This window comes from Ptychodera flava (assembly GCF_041260155.1).
Source record: "Ptychodera flava strain L36383 chromosome 23 unlocalized genomic scaffold, AS_Pfla_20210202 Scaffold_23__1_contigs__length_28996876_pilon, whole genome shotgun sequence".
Taxonomy (NCBI): Eukaryota; Metazoa; Hemichordata; class Enteropneusta; family Ptychoderidae; genus Ptychodera; species Ptychodera flava.
Window position 1 is genome coordinate 27,359,431 of NW_027248277.1, and position 14,535 is coordinate 27,373,965.

Genomic DNA, 14,535 nt, shown 5'->3' on the forward strand with positions numbered 1-14,535 from the left:
GCTCGGACGGGTTTACGGGCATTTCTTGTTTGTTTATTTATTATTTTTATTTGGCATTGCTCAACTATCATATTGCGTTCAGTTATTAATAATTCTAGCTTTCTTTCTCTTGATTTTTGTTGCTTTTTGATTTTATTTTTCTCTAAATACTCGCCGTACGTGGCGCTATACTGTTTCGCCCGAATGCTCATGAGACAACATGGCGGCATCAATCGCCTCGCTTGCACACAGAGAGAAAATTAGCCTTTCCCTAAGTTTACAAGCGCGGCTGGGCACATCGTTATACGCAATCTGATTAAAATCAGATGTAGAGTACGGCGACGTCTTCCTATGCGTACGCGGTATTCTCTTGCTGTCGCCTCTCACTACATCTGACCAACTCCCATAGAAGGTCGCGTTCAAATCTCGCGCTCTGAAGCAGCCAATCAGATTGCACGTTACGCGATCGCGAGGTCCAGTGCGTCTATGCAATGTCGTGTTCCCTTCTTGCTTTTATCCGATCGTTGTTCAAAATCTACAGCGACAAGTGCACAACACGACGCACTTTCAAATTCCAGTCTAGAAATTTTTGGCCGCTCAGCTGTCTGTACACATTGTACTGGAGTGTATAAGTAGAACTGAGCAGCCAAAGTCGTTCACTGGGCGCTGCTCACTGTATGCACCGCGTACGATGCTGTGTGTTCCCGACGTACTACGGCCTGCTCCCAGTCCCACCATGTAGGCCTACCACAGCCCTGCTGAACAGGCGGAATATACTCAGCGACCACAGTCCTGATTTGGACCGCGCATGAAAAACTACCTTTTCTAACTACTTTCGGCCGAAAGCAGCTCGATTCCGATATATGCCTACCCGAGTCACTCAATCTCTCACTCACAGACTGCAACAAAATTTGAACAGAGAGGTCGGCCAGTACAAGCCCTGCGTACACGGTACAGGTCTATGTACGCCGGGAACATACAGACCTGTACGCAGGGCTAGGCCAGTGCCCGCGGCGACCACACAACTCGGCCAGTGGGAGAGGTCGGCCACTTACATGTACATATGATTGCGTACACTTTCTCTTCACAGTCAACAGATGCTTTTATACGCATGCCAATTTTAGTATTTTGATGTTATTTTGTTGAACATTCAGAAAACAATGAGAAGACGTTCCACTCTGAAAAACAATTTGGTCGGCCCTTAGTGTTTCTGCAGATCGTACCGTGGCCGAAACAGAACGACGCAATTACAAACTGAAGAGGGTCTGTGTCGTTTTCGGCCACGGTAAGATCGCGAGTCGAGCGTACTGAAAAACAATTTGGTCGGCCTTAGTGTTTCTCTTGATCGCGAGTCGAGCGTACGATCGAGAGGTACAAATTGGCAGTAATGACGACGACGTTGATCGTTCAGTGGATGAATAACGTTTTAGGTTATGGTTTGAAGGGAGTAAATTGTAGGTTTAATGGAAGGCAAAACAAGATGTACCACACTGTGCAGCATGCGGCCGATGTCATGCAAGGAAGGAAGTTTGCAATCATCACGCTCATGAATGCATTGTAACTTTGGCGAAACCTAGAAAATCGAAGAACACTGTTGACATAGGACATAGTCTCATCATATAACCATGCTCCTACTGGCCGAGTTCGCCTACTGGCTGACTTCTCCAGCTGGCCAAGCTCGTCACGTAACTGGCTGAGTTTTCGGAATTATTCCCCTGGACGAGCTCGCAACTAGTACTGGCGGACCTCTCTTCTATTCAAAAATTTGCTCTCGCCCAAACCGTTAATAATTTTCCAGCGATTCACGATCGATCAGTTGTCCATCAAGGAACAGGCCATATTTTGAAGATCGTATATAATGGCTTTATCTAATGAGTTATTCGGCCGAAAGTAGTCAGAAAAGGTAGCTTTTCGTGCGCGGTCCAAATCAGGACCGCGTATCGATGTCGCTGTGTATTCCTATGAGAGTCGGCTGGGCTGTGGTTGGAGGCCGTATTTTACGCCGGGAACACACAGCATCGTACGCAGGGCTGGTCTCAAAGTCTGTCCGCGTGATTTCCGTTTGCACAGTTATTAATGAAAGGCATGTTTCAACATTAAAATTACAGACAGGCGATTTTAAAATTCGCCGCGCGCCAGTGTTTACAACTGGGCGGATGATGGCTCGGTTATACACGTTTTGATTTTCGTGATATGCTGCATGCTAGCGCTTGCAAGTCATACCTATTGTGCTCTGTAAGGCGCCTTCTGATAGGTCGGCTGTTCTGGCCAGAGCGCGAGATTTGAACGCGACCTTCTATGGGAGTTGGTCAGATGTAGTGAGAGGCGACAGCAAGAGAATACAGCGTACGCATAGGAAGACGTCGCCGTACTCTACATCTGATTTTAATCAGATTGGGCACATCGTGTACCTAGGCGAGGTGGGTGTGCTCGAAAACGATGATCAATGCAAAATTTGGACTCAAAATCGGCTGTTTTGGCGGAGAAACTGCCCGCCGTATTTCTGAGGAGCCACCAGCGGGTTTTCCTATATCAGTCTGCGGGGCTGTGGTGGGAGGCCGTTTAACGCCGGTAACACACAGCCCTGCCATGCAGAGCTAGGCATTCATAGTGAACGTACTGTCTGTCATGCACCGGCATGCGTTGGCTGCACGTAAAAGCAACTCAACTTTCCAAGATCAAATGGTCAGTATCTTGTGAAAACAGCGACATAGCAATGAAAATTGTTTTAGTCTGTGCTTTTAATCAAATGAAAATGCATGTGGCTCAATTTCAACGGCCGAGGTCCGATGTTTCCTCTCGTCTGATCATCGTCGTAAATGACACGCCTCTTTACGGCAACAACTCAGCGCTACCCGTCAAGCGATTGATTTTTGGGTAGGTCAGCGGAGCGAAAATTATTGCTCTGGCTCGCGAGAATGTCGTCTGATAAACATTTCCGTGCGTTGTCGCCCCCATATGTATCTGTTGCGTTTTTACCGTACATGTAGGCATTTGTAATCTGTGTACTGTAATTCCCCGGACTGCCTTGCTTTTAGTTGTATTATGGTGTTTACTGCTATCAGCCCTGAATATTAAAATCCAAAGCACTCTTTCATTCTGCACCTATCTTTGTCACACATTCTCTTGTTTCTTCCGCTGCTCTGGTCTCTGGAACTTCGCTTTTGCTTGCAAATGCTTTCCTGATTTTCGCTACTGTATTTCATTTTTATAGTGTTATAAACTTTGATACAAAGCAAAAATCTTCAGTGTTTCTCCTCGTTTTGATCGTACAGAGATACTGTGTGACTGGAAAACAGTGTCTTGTTCATAGGCAATGATCTTGTGAACCTACGTTCACCAGCTGAACAGCTTTTCATATGCAAAATCGGCGTACGGTACACTCAGTGTGACAGTTTTTGGACAGGGTAGTGAATTTCTCCCAAAGTCGTTTCGTAAATGACCCAGCAATACAAATCTTATTACCATACCTTTCAAAACTTTATTGTGGTTATCCTCAAACTCAGTTGACACGACGGGAGTGGTATTTCGGGGTCAAAGTTGCCAAAGTTTTGACCCCATGTTGAAGGCGTAATAATCGGACTGCAATCCCAGAAATCGGACGTCGTGTTTGGAATGTGATTAGGAGCTAAGTATTGATAATTTGAAACTTCAAACCACCGATTTTTAATTTCGATGTGTTTAGAAAACTGTATATAAGAATATTTCATGATAATTAGTTATGTTTAATCCATGGACGACTCAACTATATTTCGACGTGTAGGCCTATAGCGCTTAGATATCGGACACAGGCTGTCTGTGTGTGTGTTGCTTTCGGCACCTTGTATCGTACGGTGTGGCTAACTTCGCTAAGTTTGTTCAGTGAGTATTACTTATAATTGTTTCCATTGCATATTTTGTTTGTATCAGAATCGCACAGGCATTATTTAATAAAAATAGCGAGTATATTTCATCGTATGGAATTATTTACCTGTCAAGTTTTACGCGGTAAGTCACTTACTACGTTTACACAATTATGCTAAATATTGTCTGTCCGAAAACTTGTACACTTCTTACGTTCATTAAATGTACTTTTTTTTCTCGAAACAACTGCGCAGTTTTCGTTAAAACTACATGCAATCGTAGCGAACAATGGAAAGAATATTTTCAAAATCATTATTCTCCCCCACATTCAAAATTCAATGCTAAATCAGGACTTTAGTCAAAATTTCAGTTATTTGACCTGACGGCAGTATGTTGACAGTATCACTGACGCGGTATCAGACGACAATTTGTGACTGCCGCTCGTAGTGAACTCAATAGCTTCTACCAAAAAAAGTATCGAAAACAGGACAACAGTGTCACATGACCTGTAAAAGCTATCGATACGGAGCGAAGTGAGTGTAATAACAGCATGTCACTTAATGTCCGAAAACTGAGGTTGTCCGAAAACTGTCACAATGAGTGTAATTAACTGGTGGTATTCTTTAAATAGCACTCATTGAAAGGCATTCTATACTTACCATTGTTTTCATCAACTCTTCATGCAATTTTATGAATTGCTTTACCTCGAAAGTGTCGTAGACATTGACGTTGATTGTTCAAAGCATTGAACTGCAAGTGCCGGACGGTCAGTTGTCAATGCTGGTCGGAAATTCTGAGTGCCGGACGGGCCAGACCGGCGCCCACTGGCGTGGGGAGAACCCTGCGCGCATGTGCCAGCCGTGGTATATCACCAATATACTACGGTTCTTTTCGCGTCTCGACCAATCAGAACGCTGTATTTGAGCCATCAATATACTGGTATGATATAATATGATATAACATTATTGAAATCATTAAGCAGTTTTACTTCAGCGAATTCCCTATTCACATATTTAATGAACTTCACTAATTAGAGATATATATCTGAATTGACTCGACTGAGGTTGATGAATCTTGCTACAGCCAATTCCTAATTTGCATATTTATTGAACCTTCCTAATTAGGGATATTTATCTGTATTGACTTGACCAAATTTGACGAAACTTGCTATGTACATTAAAGATACTATGATACAACATTAAAAGTCATTATGAATTTTTACTTTTAAATTCCTTATTTGCAAATTTTATGAACTTTCCTAATTAAGGTTATTTATTGGTCTAGTCAAGACGAATTGCTTTGTACATTAAAGATATTATGATACGAGATTATTGAAAGTCATTTAACATTTTTACTTCAGCCAATTCCTAATTTGCATTTTAATGAGAACATTTCAGTAAATTTCTAATTTGCATATTCTAATGAACTTTCCTGACTGGAAATATATACTTGGCTTTAGAATCAATCTGTGGTGAATATTATTCATTATGTTGATCATAACACTTTCAATGAAGTTGCAAACATGTGGCGAAGGTTCAAATTTACACACAACTGCAATATATAATGAAACACGTGAGCATGTTCAGTTAATATCTGGTTAGGGAATTTTTTTCCGTTTTGTCAAAAAATCTTATTCTCTGAAATCACTCGTCTGATTGCTCTGAAGGTCAATATTCATCAGTCCTGGTAATGTCCATATAGAGGATACTATTATCTATTGGCAACGTCATGAATAATTAACCATGGAAACCTAAGTTCCTAGGTTGCAATGAGTTTGGAACTTTTTGGCGAGACTTCACCTTTATTTTTAGCACTTTGTAGTTTTTAGATGTTGACGTTCAGTACGGTCAAGATGGTGACCGACACAGGTGGTTAGTACATCAAAAATTTCTTTTTTGGATGATTTTCCTGGCCAGGTACTGCTCCTAGAAATCAGGATTTACCCTTATAAATTTACATTAAGTTATTTGTCGCCAAATATCACCTATTTTTGGTCAAATTTTAATTTAACCTTGCCATATGGAGAATGTTTCAAGCTTTACAAAGATGCTCAACTGTTCTTGCGATCATTGGAGCACGATGGAACGCAATTTTTTCAATCATCATGCTTTTCCGGTACAATTGACCCTTCGCTCAGAAAAACGCGCGCCGGATCAATGGCCAAGAAGTTAACCAAAAGCTGGAAAAGAGAACAAAAAACATCCAATAACTCTTTGCCCAACATGGTCAAGGGTAAAGAAACTCAGAAAACTATTCCTGAAGAAATCCTCACAACTTTTAACACGGTATAGAACGTCGCAAATTGACTCAGGCTGAGACACTTTCGGGTAGCCAACAGTCTCACTCGGTGGATTTGTCAAATCGGATCGCGATTTTCAGCACAACATTTCAAAGCGAACCAACATAACCTTTAACCCTCATAACATATACAGTACGTGATTGGTTCTTGCCCTAACCTCTTTATATATACGATACGCGTTGGCTCTTCCCAACTATCCTCTATATGACATTACCCGGCCTGTTCATTTCCCTCAGGATGATCTCAGTCAAGTTTGTACAATTGTATTGATATTGTCATATTTGTAATTTTGGGGCAATTTTCCCAATTTTTGGTAAATTTTTTTTTATCCAAAAACTACTGATCTGATAGCTTTGACATTTGGTTTACCGGTATCTAAGATTTATCCCTATATAATGTATTGAAGTTAAGTTGAAACTGGGAATTGTTTTATTTTTGGGGCAATTTTGCCTTTGTTTGGTCAATTTTTTTTTTCTCCTAAATCTACTGATCTGGTACCTGTGATATTTAGTGTACAGGTTCCCAGGGTTTATGTAAATACTATATATTGACACTGGGCGAAATGCTTGATATACAACAATATATACAAATATACTTATTCTGTACATGTGTCAAATATATTAAGTATACAGTACGTATGCTAATAAATGCAAAACTACAGTGTACACTTAGTGTGCAAACATCTGCATTACGTATACTCATGATCTGCATAGAAATACGCTACGCATATCAACGTATTGGAATGTTCCATATACAAAGATATACGCTGCATATGCAATTAGTATTCTGTTCCATATACATCAATATACGTAAATATGCTACGCGCATATCAAGCATTTTGTCTAGTGGAGATTAGGATGAAATCTGCAATTTTGTATTTTAGGGGCAATTTTTCTCATTTTTGGTGAAAGAATGTGTTCTCAAAATGTACCTGTCTGATTGCTGTGATATTAAGGAAACAGGTTCTTAGGGTTTTCGTTAATATGATACATTGAAATAGGTTGAAATCTGGAATTTTGAATTTTTGGGGCAACTTTGCAAAAACTGTCAATTTATTGGATATCTTTCATTTTTAGCTACTATAGACTATAGTCTATAGAAGCTATAGGGATGGGTACCGTCAGGTGTCCGTCGTCAGTCTGTATGTATGTATGTATGTATGTATGTATGTATGTATGTATGTATGTATGTCCGTTTGTGAGGCGTCCGTCCACTCAAATATCTTGAGAACCGCAGTACTTACTGATTGTTTGTGTAGATGAAAATATGATTTAAGAAACAATTTTTTTTTTATTTTTGATATTGTTGAAAATAGGCAAATTAATGCCAAAAAAGGTGTTTTTGGTAAAAAATCTTCTTCTTCATAACCGCTGGTCATACAGCTTTGTTATTTGGTATACAGGTCCCTAGGGGTAACCCAACTTAGATTTGTTCAAATTGTGATGAAATATGCAAATGTGTATTTTAAAGGAATTTTTTTGTCATTTTTGGTCAAAATTTGACTTACATTGTATGTAATTCTTGTACTGTATAAACCCTATCAATTCACAAAGAAAAAAATAATTAATATGATTTAAATAATTGAATTAATTAGAAAATCATCAAAGCCAAAATAATTTTAGTGTAGAATTATCAGAAAGTTCAACTTTTTTTGACAGTTCATAGTGAAATGCTTACCATCTTGGAGGATTAAAACATGTAAAGGCAACTTTCCTGAATCCCAACTTTGACATATTCTGAACCGTCATTTATTGTGCCCATGTATGTTATCTAAAAGAAATTGCTCAAAATAGTCAATAGAGATAGAGATAGAGATAGAGAAAGTTCTAATTTCCATTTATGGTTGACTTGGTAACGATAAAATAAAATTACTTTTGAGGAAAAAAATAGAGTGGTCAATTAAAAGAGTGGCCAAAGTGATAGGGTTTATGGTAAAGCTGAGCTGTAAGAGTCCTCATGTGCTATTTATAGCAATTATGCAATCTGTGTAAACAGTGCAATTAAAGTTACATGATTCCTTATAATGCTTTTGATGACCTTGAACTTCTTAAGTTTCAAACATTTGTCTCTTCAGTGTGCTTTCTCTGAGTACGCACAGTCTCAACTTATTTAACAGAACTCACAATGTATCCACCTTCTTCATCAATACATGTGTCACAAAAGGTTATTCTCTACATAACACAGCAGAGCTCTGTCAACTGTTGAGTTGCTTGTTCTTTCAAACCGCTGGTCAGACAGCTTTAATATTTGGTTTACAAGTCCCTAGGATGACCTAAGTGAGATAATTTCATACAGTCAGGAAATACTTAATTTTGTATCCATGTCTATAGTAGCTTCAGGGACTTTGGCCCTATGTTTTATTTTAAGATTTTTTTTGGTAACTTTATACCTACTGAACTAAGAGTATATAATGCGGTGATTTAGTAAGCAGTTGATATGGTAAAGTGTATAGGATGTTGAAATGTGGTAAAAAAATCATTAGGAAACATAGCTGAGGTGATTTTAGCAGGTTTGGTTTCCAACAATATATTCCAAAATGTTTTCAATGTTTAAGGGTATCAAGGCTGTAAATAGTTGACACACTTCCTGCCATCTGGTCATCGTATATCTCATGCAAACATGGACGATTGCTACGAAAGGTGGTACCCATGTTCCTTGGGATGACCTCTGTCAAGTTTGTCAAATATATAGTGATTGTTTGTATTTGTAATTTTTTGGCTATTTTCCCAATTTTTATGTCAAAATTTTTCTCTCCAAAACTACTAATGTAATGGCTTTGATATTTGGTGTACATGTTCTCAAAGTTATCAAAATTTAATGTATTTAAATTGTTATGACATTTGCAATTTTGTATATTTTGGCAATTTTTGTCATTTGTCTCAAAAACTACTCGTTTGATAGCTTTGATATTTGGTATACAGGTTCCTAGAGTTTGACCTATATCATAATATGATATATTGAATTCAGGATGAAATCTGCAATTTGTATTTATGGGCAATTTTTGTCATTTTTGACAAAAATTAATAGTTTTTTATTAAAATTGAGTAGGACTGTTCCTATTGATGATCTTAATTTAATATGTTTGAATTATGTCTTCTTCAATTACTTATTATTATTCAGCTATTATTGCCATTTCGGTTTGGTTGACCTGAAGTGGGCTATGAAAGATTTTCTCCTTCATCAACACATGTCACAAGATGTTATTCTCTACATACCACAAAGTAGCTCTATCAGCTGTCAGATCATTCGTTTCAAAGTTTCAGCGACATTCTTCAATTTCTTATTTTGTGAAGCTTCCGAATTTATGATGGAAAAAACTTGGCGATTTTCTGATTTTGACGATTTTATACCTACAGGAATTAAGAATACGTAATGTGATTTAGTAAGCATTTCATATAGTAAACTGTATTTGGTGTTAAAATATGGTGAAAGAATCATTAGAAAGCACAGCTGAAGTTGATTTTAGCAGGTTTGGTTTCTAACAAATGTATTCCAAAATTTTTTCACTAGCTGCAGTATGATGCCGTGCATCCATGTATTACATTAATGCTCTGCGTCACTGACAGTGGAGCTTTTTTTTTTATAACAGTTAATGATAGGGTAGCTTTTTAGCTACTTGATATGGTTATACTGAAGTTCGTCAACATACATTTGAATGACTTTTGACATTAAAGCTGAAATTTTTATGGTACAGCGTTCATCCTTTTTATACTAGCTAATTATTGCCTGGCCTTAACTTAATAAATTATACTTATCACATACATAGACCCAGTTATCCCTATAGTATGACGTCACACTATAGGTATATGACTATGATGAATCCATGTTCGGCATGTGGTGGATATGGGACCCAGACTACTTTTAAAACGTAAACAAAAAATTAGCTGTTCAGAACTTATTTTCAAATCCCTGAAATGCAAAAGTGGGAGGTAATGAAGCATAAGGAAATATGGAGTGTGAAAATATATTGTGTAAAATACAAAATACCGTCGATACTAGAATGTTTATGAATTTGTGTTTCTTCGTCGTTGATTTGCGATTGAAACATTTTTCTACACCACTGACATTTTAATACGCTATGATACAGACATTTTGTGTTGACTCCCTCGTCAAAAGAACCCCCGTCTATGTCCACAAACAACATAATAAACATAGTCGATAACCCAAGACATCACCAATCATCCCTGCAGCAGTAAGAATGTTTTCTGAAGCAATATTGACGGGTTTCAAGTTCAACATCACGATCAATGCTGCCGCGGCAGTCAATCGAGTCGAGCCCTGGAGGCGAAGAGCGTTCATCATTCCTGACAGCAATGATGATACCCCGGACTTGAAACTCATCAGAAGAAATGCTATTTTATTTTTCAAGAGCGACGAGTTCACAAGGCTATCAGTGCATTTAAAGGTGCAAGCTATTGTTTTGTCCATGCATATTGTACATCACACACTTTTCCTACATTGTACCCAGTTGTTGATGAACTTCCGTCGTCTCGCGTCTGAGCTAAGCAAGAATCGTTGCTTGTGTAGTATACTATTACCGATTGAGTCACAGCCGAACACTGTTCTTCATTATATTTAAACAAGCTCATTTTATTCGTTAAATTTCAAACATACAATCGATAATTTCGTAAAACATAATAATTGGTAATTTTGAAAATTTCATACAAACTTTGCAAAGCAGAATTCTTTGAATGATGTTCGAATATTGACAAAAATAACCCGTTCTCGGTAGCCGCGGCTGAGTGTCGCGACGTCCCGCTTGCACGTCCAATAATTTTATGAATGAATTTTCACTCAAATTGATGTCACAGTAAGTACCAAATAAATACCTTGAATTAAAAATCCATAGTCTTTCCTATTTCCGCTTGATTCGCACAGAAAAAGCCCTACGAGAGACGCTAATTATCCATAGGAGCAGCGTCGGCGTGCTCGAAGTTAACCTCAACATGTGTGCAGTAAAGTCAGCTGTGACCAAGCCACGACCGCATAACACAAGCGTATGAATTCTTGTAAAATACTCCCTCTCGTTCTTGCCCAGTAATTATCATTCCTGAAAGGTTTATTCACGGAAAACTGGGTCTATGTATGTGATAAATATATAATCCCCCGTATTCCTCTCTATTGCGTCTGCGTCGCAGACTCATGATTCCCCGTGTAGCGGCTGTATCCCCCTTGCCTGCGGCTCGGAGGGATACGGCCGCTACACGGGGAATCACTCGCGTCCGCGACGCAGCCACACTCGTTCGGAATACGGGGGGATTATATAATAATACTACACTAACTTTCATATTTTCTGTATTTGTATCATCAGGTAATAACAACATTGTAGTGAATGTCAGCTTAAATGAAGGTTACAGACAAGAAGAGACACATCTGGATAGACAACCACAAACAATTAGTGTCATGGAACTGGAATCATCCTGGGAAAGGTGCAATGAAGAGCTAAACATGAATGTAGAACAAGTTATAGCGAATAGCGGTTCCACCGAGGAAGTAAACCACATCATCTATACGACCGTTGGTAATGTAACAACATGCAGTATGAAAAATAAGTCACTGGGAATCTCACTTAGTATACCTACTCTTTACAACCTGAACAGATTGAAGCAAACCTGTAGGTCGGGCAGTTTTCCTAACTCATTTGAACCACTATTGATAACTGATAAGATGAGACAGGAGGCCGACATAGTTGGATTACAATTGACATTGAAGGCAACATATGACCAAGCCAAATTTGATGACCTATGGCTTTTTTTCATAAATCGTAAGTTCTACTTTAGGCACATAATTTTCAGAGATTGCTGAAATCGGACACGGAATTTGACACGGCTTGGTTTTTACAGCCATTTTGTTTCCTGACTTGGGTTTTTTCTCACTTATGTACACACGTCTATGGGGCAAATAGTCCCAGAGCTGAATAGCTCATGAGTGACTATGGCTGGGCCAGATGATCCGGTCCTTTTGAAGAGCAACATTTTAGGTCGGACATATCTTGTTTCCAGAGTAGCCAGTTCTTTGCATAGAACAACACCGCTGTGTATGCCCTTTGGTCAGAACCAGTGATTGTAAATTTGCTAATACATACAAGTTATGTTTAAAAGTTGATGTATCGGTCACTCTATTTAGGTCTTACGGGTTACTTTCTCGTGCTGTATGAGTGTATGAGTAATGGTTATTGTTGATGTGCGCAGATCTGGGGCCACCTCTAGGAGACATATCATACCGGTGCCCTAAGTGCCCATGATCGTTTTCACAGTCAAAATCACAGTCCTTAGCAATTTGTACAGTTGTTCAAGTCCGAAATATCAATAATTCATCACATATGTTACGTAAACAATTGAATCAAACCAAACGATTAGTTTGCTGTTGCCATTGAGAGACAACTTTGCAACGGGCTTGGTTGGTTACGGGGCCCCGATCTCTAGTATTCTCCTTTTCTTGACTTGATATACTATAGTATTTTCTGCAGAAAATCCAAGGGATTTACATGTGTGATGACGGCCCCCGATTTTCTAAAATGGCCCCCTTGGGACAGGAGCAGGGGCCCACAGTGGCTCCTTGTTTTTACATCCTAGAATGAACACTGATATTAATATTTATGAACTTTTGGAAATTTTTTTGATAATTTTGGACCAAATGAACATCACATTTCACTGGCTAGAGTTTTCTATCAAAGTTTTAGCAAACCAGAGTTTATTTTTTAAAGGTGACCAAAATAGACTTTGGCGCTCAGAGGGTGAAAGTAGATGGTAGTGATTTGATTGTTATAATCTATTGCATGAATATCAATGGGTTAAACATAATAAAGAAGGGATACAGGCACCTTTTTGTGCTGTTTTCATGATTTTTGTTTTGATATGAAATATAGTAGTTTTGGTTTTTGACTTCTGAAACATACTGGAATACTTGTCAATTGTACACATCCTCAACTCTGTTTGCATTCAGAAAAGATTAAACATTCAGTGAAAAATTTATGGTCTGTACCGAAAAATCAAGTTCCGTATGCACTATCATCTCTCATCATGCATGGCTATAAACATACTGTTACACAAAGTTTGGACCTCATACCTGTCTTTGCAGTGCCTTTCATGTGTATAAGAATAGCAACTTTCCCCTACGTTGTGACAGTGTTCAATTGCCACAGGCAAGCAAGTTGGTATCTGAATCAGAAAAATCCAATTTGTCCAAACTGAGGTAACAAAATAATCTGTCTGCATTCAGCAAAGGGGTATATTTTGACAATTTGTCATTATTTGGCACACTCAGTAACTTTATGCGTGTGTTCCATATTTTCTAGGTGTAACAAAAAGGTAAAAAAAGAGATTTGTTCATGTAATCCAATATTACTATTTATACGTCTATCTATACATCATTTTTCAATGTCATTACTGTTACAAGCAAGACATAATTTACAAAAGACATTTTGATAGCTGTTATGTTCTCATGCTCCCCACCAAAATATATATTCTGAAACAATTTAATCACAACAAAGTCAAATCTCAATTGATGATGACCTTGCTTGATTTTATACCTAAACCCAGCTCTTTTCAAAGTTCTACAGAAATACAATCATTTGTTCAACTTTTACCATTAATTAATTAATTAATTAATTAATTGATTAAGTTTTAATCTGTTATGGCACACTATCACCTACATTTATCCTTTTGCGAGAGCTCAGTATACAATTTAAAAATTTTGTATTGAGTTAGTCACTGAATTAATCAGATGGCTCAAATTTCTGTAAAAATAACTAAATAACTAGACAACTAAGTAAACAATAAATATTAAATATCGTTAATCATATATAGCTTTCATGCTATGATTACTTAGAAACACATTCAGCAGCTAAAATTTTCTGATTTGTTGTTCTTATTATGCAGAGTATGATTCAGTTTAAAATGTTGAAAGTGGCATTGATATCTTTCCAATTTTTAGCTACTATAGACTATAGTCTATAGAAGCTATTGGGATGGGTATCCGTCCGGCGTCCGTCGTCAGTCTGTATGTATGTATGTATGTATGTATGTATGTATGTATGTATGTCCGTTTGTGAGGCGTCCGTCCACTCAAATATCTTGAGAACCGCAGTACTTACTGATTTGATATTTGTTGTGTAGATGAAAAATATGATTTTGAGAAACTATTTTTTTTAATTTTTTGATATTGTTGAAAATAGGCAAATTAATGCCAAAAAAGGCGTTTTTGGTAAAAAATCTTCTTCTTCATAACCGCTGATCAGACAGCTTTGTTATTTGGTATACAGGTCCCTAGGGACATCCCAACTTAGATTTGTTCAAATTGTGATGAAATATGCAACTGTGTATTTTTAAGGAATTTTTTTTGTCATTTTTGATCAAAATTTGACTTACATTGTATGTAATTCTTGTACTGTATAAACCCTATCAATTCACCCA

General features: G+C 37.9%; 1 protein-coding gene and 1 pseudogene across 1 annotated transcript in view; one reads left to right on the plus strand and one right to left on the minus strand.

Annotated features, from left to right (window-relative positions):
• Positions 1-14,535, minus strand: part of LOC139123704 (ubiquitin-conjugating enzyme E2 Z-like) — a 585,434-nt pseudogene that overhangs the window by 146,978 nt on the left and 423,921 nt on the right.
• LOC139123887 (DNA ligase 1-like) overlaps positions 1-14,535 on the plus strand; it is a 122,969-nt gene that overhangs the window by 51,017 nt on the left and 57,417 nt on the right. The window contains exon 6 of the mRNA XM_070690038.1: positions 11,433-11,642. Coding sequence (XP_070546139.1) covers positions 11,433-11,642 — 210 coding nt within the window. The remainder of the gene's footprint in view (positions 1-11,432; positions 11,643-14,535) is intronic.